Genomic DNA, 7,222 nt, shown 5'->3' with positions numbered 1-7,222 from the left:
TGAATTGCACAGTGGATTTCATGAAATGGATTCAATAAAACAAATTCTGCAGAAATCAAGGCTGTCAACCCTCTCTCTTTTCATTGGCACGTAATTCACTGGAAGAACAATGATAAAAACATGAGGCATTTTAACTTCTGCAAACACTCCATTTAAAACATGAAAGTGAAATACCAGTGGTTATATTTCAACTTGTAGCACTGACAAATGAACCCGATAAATTCCACGAAAATCATCACACATTCTGAGAGCATTATGGAGAGGCAAAGGCAGACACATTTTAATTGGTTGATGAGCTATGAGATGCACATCCTGTTATGTTAAGTACTGAATTCACTCAATGGTGAAGCATTCTAGCCAGGAGGAGTGTGGTTAGGTTTAAAAGCTGATTTTCAGTGCATCAGTGTGCGTACTGTGCATGCTAGTGAGATTAAACCAAGATCAGTTGGATTGCACAGAAATATTCCAAACACTGGGATGAAGAAGAGTGGATTTACTAAAGATCAGGATCCCACATTCAGCATTAAAAAAACAAATCACACATTAGGTAAGGAAAATCTTTTTTACATTAACCTATTTTGCAATTTAATATTTTTAAACCTTTCCTTCAATATTTCAATTGATCATTGTGCTAATACCTTTCAGATGGAGTGTTACAGAGCAAATATACAGTAATTATGAGTGCAATAAACATATTGTTCCATAAAGTTCAGCTTTATACATTGATTTTGGGCTAAATTTCTTAAAAGTAAAGGGAAAATGGAAACCATAATTTTTTTCGAAATAAAAAATATTGCAGTAATGATTCATTTGGAACAGAATTCCTGTCAAATTAATTGATCTGAAAATATCTAGTTAAAACTCTGAATAAGAATGTTGTTTAACTGTACTTATGAAGCAATATTTCCTTTATCATTGTTAATTCTGGGTGGCACGGTGGCACAGTGGTTAGCACTGCTGCCTCACGGCACCGAGGACCCGGGTTCAATCCCGGCCCCAGGTCACTGTCCGTGTGAGGTTTGCATATTCTCCCCGTGTTTGCGAGGGTTTCACCCCCTCAACCCAAAGGTGTGCAGGGTCGGTGGATTGGCCACACTAAATTGCCCCCTTAATTGGAAAATTTAAAAAAACATTGTTAATTGCAACGTATTATCAGTTATACGTGTAAAATCATTTCATTAGAAATTTAACTATGTTTGTACTTATGTATAGTTAGTTTTAACTTAGGAGAGGATTCTCCTATGGGTGAGTAGTTAAAATTATTTAAATAAGCTAGTCAGTTTCTCAGTAAATAGTTGGGCATGCGATGCAGTTGCACCTGTACCTCATGTCATACAAGTAATTTTCACACATTATCATACTGTTATCTTACGTTGCTTATAGCTTATGCATTAACAATGTTCTTCATTGTGCAATCTAAATAGAAAATCAAGACCGCTGAGGCAATGACTGTATTAACCATGGTTTTATTCATCCTGCAGTTGTTGTGGAATAGTGACTTGTACAAAACTTGTTTCTTAAAAAATGCTGAACTATTTTTTGCAATGCTTGGATTTGAATTTCGAAAACTTCAAGTTGAGAAACCAGTTTGCAAATTTACTGATTAAATATTTCAAACCAAGCACATGCAACACTTCAGAATTGATTATCTATTAGGGTCTTACAATTTGACCTTCAACCGAGGTTCTGTATCGACTGTTGGGTTTCCATCAAAGATTCTACCAAGTGGGAGACACTTTGGAATGTGAACCTCAATCGGATATGTGTTTCATTTGGACTTCATCATATTGGCAAATTAACAGTTCACCTTCATCATAATTTACTTCATGCATTAGTTTGCAACTGAAGACCCTCTGGTGATATCCTGGTTGCATAAATGCAAAATTACATATCCAATTTTTCAAAGGCTTTATTGTGTTTTGCAAAAATAAACACTAAGATAGTTGCATTGTCCTGTCTCCACCTGAATTCAATATGTGATGGAAATGTACAAAAAAGTATTTCGAAGACATCAGTTGCTGAGAGACATAAATCAGGTGCTTTCGTAGATGTCAAATTGTTAACAATAGCATGACGTAAATTAGGGAGACATTAGAATTGCCAAAAAGTATGATGCGGTTAGTTGCTTGTGCCACACATTTGTTTTTGCATCCAAGATGCTTCATGTTTTGATTTTACATACCAATACATCAAAACAAATGGAAATCAAAACTATGGTTTCCCCCACTTTTATAACAATCTGAAGCTCTTTTCTTAAAATAATGAGCTTTCTAACCCTTTTAAATTTCACAATGTCTAGTTTTACACGATGGTTTTAAAACAATTTAATTGAATAATATCATGTTTCAGGTCAGTTTTAATAGTTTAACTTAATGACAAAGTTACAGAACTGGGAGTCACAACATTTTTTACTTTGCGCAACAGTATAAAATGTACCTTGGCGAACCTGCAGCTTGTGTTACATCCCTCGATTTTTATTCCCATTGGTTTCTCTAGTGCATGTGAGACTCAGAAAACGAGAATGTCACCGGCAACATCAAGTTTTCTGATTCTCCCTACCCCACACCGGTGACGTAACAAGGTTCCCACTGAGGAAGGTCAAAAACCTAATTTCAGTAGATTTTGCCAGTGGGCAGTGCCAGGATGCTGTGTAAATGTGACAAGTGCAGTGCCAGGGGAAGTGCCATGGTGACAGAGCAGTTTCAGGGTGCCACGGGCAGTGCTGGGTAGTGCTAGGGTTCCAAGTTGCAGTGCTAGGGGGGCAGTGCAACGGTGCTGGGGACAGTGCAAGGGAGCCCTCTGGAGAGCGTTTTCCTTATTGGCTGTGGGGAGGGGGTCCCTTTGTCCATGGAGGGGTGTTCCTTGCTTTCGATAGATCAGGCACCCTTTAAAAAGGAGTACCAATCTCGGGATACCCGGCTGCTGTTTTTTTTGGGCCCCACGCCGTCAGCATGACAGAAAGACATTTCTTTTTTTTTTTCATTTTTCAGTGTAGGCAAGCCTACAGATTTGTTTCTGCGCAGAATGCTGGATGATCTGGAGAGAAAACCTGGCTGTCGACGTTGGTTTTCTTGCCTCAGGCAGCGCTCTAGGCACAGAGTGGAAATTTCCACCCAGTATCTTTTTCTCAAAGTTATTCTCAGCAGCACTCTCGCCTCTGGGTCACAAGGAGAAGAAAGTTGGTGCTGCGGGTGTTGTTTCCCTATTCACAAGTGGGAGATAGTGCTACATGTCCTGTTCCCATGCTGTGGAGATGGCTGACAGCGGGGAACTGCAGATCAAGATGAGTGACGTGCAAAGCAGGTGAATTGACTTCTAAAGCTGCCAAATCAGTAAGAGCACACGCACAGCACAGGTGCTATGACCATCATCCTCTCATCTAGGCAGGGGCTGCAGCTATTTGGTTTCATTGGTTGAAGGTTCCCCAGCCTGTCAGCAGTGCCCTTGTCTGATTGACTGGAGAGCTTTACACAGCTCAGAAAACCCAAGCAGTAATTGTCAAAGTCAGAATGCTGGGTTAAATCCCAAGTTAACTGCCTCTTTGAATTTTTAAAATTACTTACCTGACAGTTACATGGGGGTTCCTGGCACCCACACCGATTAAGCCCGGACATGGGTGGGATCCTTACCCGATGTCAGTTTTCAAGTTTCAACACTCCCACCCCCCCAACTATTTGCGTCCAAACCATCCTCCCCTTTGCTGTTAAAATTCTTCCCCTTGATACAATGCCAATAGAGGACTGGTCATGCAGACACTTGTTTCCATTGGCAAACCTTTGACTACTTGTTGCAGGTACTAAAGAAGGAATGCCCCTGTTTCCCTGGTATAACAGCAAGGTTTTGAAGACTGAGGCATGAAGGGAATAGCAAGAAAAGAATGAGGCCATCAATAGAAGGAGCTCTGTGCAACGGAGATAAGAGCAACGTGGAAAGAAATATAATGACTTCAGAAGCTGCTGACGAAACAGACCCACTTTTAGACCCACTTAATATATTTGTGAGCTTCGTTAAAACTACCGATTGTTGCTAGGTGTAACGAGCTCATCAAGATTGCTTCTTTTTAAAGATGGTGATTCATCAAGTGTAGGATATCATGCATAACAAGGATTAATTCACTTGTTATCTTCAAGGAACTAATGCATGGGTAAAAGCAAAATGCTGCAGATGCTGGAGATCTGAAATAAAAACAGCAAGTCCTGGAAAAACTCAGCAGGACTGGCAGCATTTATGGAGAGAGAAAGAAAGTTAATGTTTCATGTCCAATGTGACTCTTTTAGTGCATGAAAGAGGAGGTAATAAATGTGTGCCACTTTAGAAACTGTCAACGATATCTGAATGATAGAGTATGAGGGAACAATTGAGATAGAGCTGCTGAACACTGGACAGCAGGAAGAAAAAGCGAAGGAGGAAGAAAAGGAGGAGGCTGGCCATTGAAGGCAGGAAACGCCTCCCTCAGCAACCTCCTTCAGGCAATGGGCCCAAATCTCTGGTCCTGCATTCAAAAGATTAAAATGCTTTCAGAGCACAGTAGACTTGTGGAGTCATTGGGTGATATACCGTGCTGCTTCTGCACCATGCTTGTGAGCAGAGAGGAGTCCACATCCTGCATATGAGGTGATCATGCACCGTATTGAAAGCATGTTGAGGTCCTTTGAGTGAATGGCAGCTTTGGATTCTGTCATGAATGCCTTTAGTACTCGAATGCAGGCCCTCCTTTACACTGTGGCAACCTCCAGGTATGATTCTGTGACTACGACTTTGTCTGGCTGCTACTTGACTAGTCTGCGAGACAGCTTTCCCAATTCTGTCACAAGTCCCCAGATGTTAGTAAGGAGGTCGAAGGGACTCATTCTGCCGTTATCATTTCTGGTGCCTCGGTCGATGCTGGATGGTCTTTCCTGTTTCATTTCTTGGTGTTTTCTTTGTAACATTTGACTACAACTTGCGAGCCCATTTCAGAGAGCATTTAAGAGTCAACCACATTGCCGTGGGTCTGGAGTCACACGTAGGCCAGACCAGATAAGAATGGCAGATTTACTTTCCTGAAGGACATTAGGGAACCAGATGTTTTTTTTATGACAAACAATAGTTTCATAATTAGACTTTTAACTCCAGCTGTTTTTATTGAATTTAAATTCCACCATCTGCCAGGTCTCCAGAGCTTTACCCTGGGACTAGTCCAGCGACAATGCCACTGTACCGTTGCCACCCCATGTGTGGAGCTCAGGGTGGAACTAGTGAGTAAAGTACTGACACAAAACTGATAAAGTTCCAGAAAGGATCTGTGCTGTCAGTTGTGAACATGTGTGTTGGAAATCCTGTAGGTTCTGAGATGCTTGAGATGCTTTAAAGTATTGTGAAGTACAGTGAATCATTACTGTATTGTTTTCCAATAAGTCAGTCATCTAAGCAATAACCTGGCACAAACATAATAGTCTTATTACGTTAAATTCCTGTAGCTCATATTTTACTGATTAAAGCCTCACAGGTACTCAAAACTAATTTAGCTCACACACATCCTATGACTAGCAGTGAAACAGATAATTAGGTTGCAGGAAATTCTCATGACAAAAACAAAGGAAAGCTAATTAATTTGAATACCTGCATATCCTTCAGGTTCAATGGCACACAGGTTTTCCCACATGGTGACAGGAAGCTTACTGGCAATTCAATGAGGAGCAGAGACCAAGGATTATCAGTTCCTGTATATATTTGTAGTTGACTGCACCTCATGTTGAGGTACTCCTGGGGCACTCTACCTAGAAAATTAACCCTTATAGCCGAAATGCCATTCCCATCTCAGTTAGCAGAATTCTGTTTACAATATGATGTAAAACCTGCATTTGTTTAAGTAGCAAATGATCTCAAACTGTAAAATTTTCTGCAATGTAACATTTCATATGTATGGGTGGATTTTCATATCTTTCACCTGATGGGAAAGGTGCAGCCAAGAAGTTAAAATAATGGTGGTGCAATGCATGTTTTCCAGTACATTCCAGTCACCCTACCATCTTTTCTTATTTGGGAAAAGGTATAAGATAGCTGCCTGGTCCTGGCAGATGGGAAGACAGTTTGGAATGGCAAGAAAAACCAATAGCATCACCAGCACGTCAATGGCATTTTAACCTGCAAGGCCCACGTAGGGCCAGCGACGACAGCTGACCCATGGTGGAAGCATTGTGGCCAAAGTAAATTTAAAAATGTAACTTTTTTGTGGAATCATCATGGTTAGAAGAAGCCAAAGTGACTGGGCCCTGCCAAGGAGTCCCAGGGTCTTTCCAGAACTGGCCTTCGCTCTTGCTCTACACTTTTATGGCTACCAACACGTTACATTTTTGTTAACTTTCTGCTGAGGGCCGTTAATGTTCACCCCGGGCCCCGGTGCAGCTCAACTTTTTCTCCCACCCACCAGCCATGACACTATTCCAGTTTTGGGCAGGAAACTACCCTGTTTTATTCAAAAGAGGCAGAGAGTCAATATCATGCTCAACTCCCTCCTACCTCTCACTGCTTAAAATTGGCCATTGCATTTCTAATTCCTTGTTACATATTCTGAACATAATTGACTGTGTTGTTTCATTGGAGGCTTTAGATCATTACATCTTTATGTTTTAACAGGTAATAAACAGTAGTATAACGACAGCATGAAGATTTGCCTCCAGCTGTGTGCCTGTTAAGTTGTACTATTTGGGGATTTTGTTTCCTATTTGCTCCTTTCTCTTAAAACTATAGGATTTGAATTTAATTAATTGCCAGCTTTGCTTGGATTAAATAGTCAATTTGGTTCTGGCCTAAAGGTGATCCTTTGAAGAGGTATTGTATTGCCTGGCCTGCCTCCTCCTTATTGCTCAATGTGTAAATGCACCATGTGATTTAGTTAGCTTTAAAAAAAACCTTTCACGTTCAATCCTTGCAGTTTGCTGAGTTAATTAAACTCGAGTTGAAGGGTTGATAGGAGGTGCAACTATTGGGTTTTGTTTTCTTGGACGAGTGAGGGAAAATATTAGCCACTGGGTGGGAACAGGTTTTGATGTTGATTTCCTCAAGCTCAAGTAGTCACTTTGCGGTACTATCTGATAGTACGGAACTATGGGACTCTACAGCCTCAACATGGCAGGAGCGAGGCGTCCAAAAGTCCATTGAATTCGACGGGACCGGAAAATCCCACTGGCAAAAGGGCCGGAAAATTCCACCCCATGTTCTAAAAGCTAACACCTTCAAG

At 41.0% G+C, this 7,222-nt stretch overlaps 1 protein-coding gene across 1 annotated transcript in view; it reads left to right on the top strand.

The window, feature by feature from the left end:
- Nucleotides 1-377: 377 nt before the first annotated feature.
- The window catches only part of pde1a (phosphodiesterase 1A, calmodulin-dependent), an 851,988-nt gene continuing 845,143 nt past the window's right edge, over nt 378-7,222 (top strand). Inside the window, exon 1 of the mRNA XM_072477634.1 lies at nt 378-547. Within this exon, the coding sequence (XP_072333735.1) occupies nt 478-547 (70 nt within the window). The 5' untranslated portion in view covers nt 378-477. The remainder of the gene's footprint in view (nt 548-7,222) is intronic.

The sequence above is a fragment of the Scyliorhinus torazame genome, chromosome 2, assembly GCF_047496885.1.
Source record: "Scyliorhinus torazame isolate Kashiwa2021f chromosome 2, sScyTor2.1, whole genome shotgun sequence".
Lineage (NCBI taxonomy): Eukaryota > Metazoa > Chordata > Chondrichthyes > Carcharhiniformes > Scyliorhinidae > Scyliorhinus > Scyliorhinus torazame.
The sequence above is the reverse complement of the archived record's forward strand: the minus strand, read 5'-3'. Positions and strand labels throughout refer to the sequence as shown.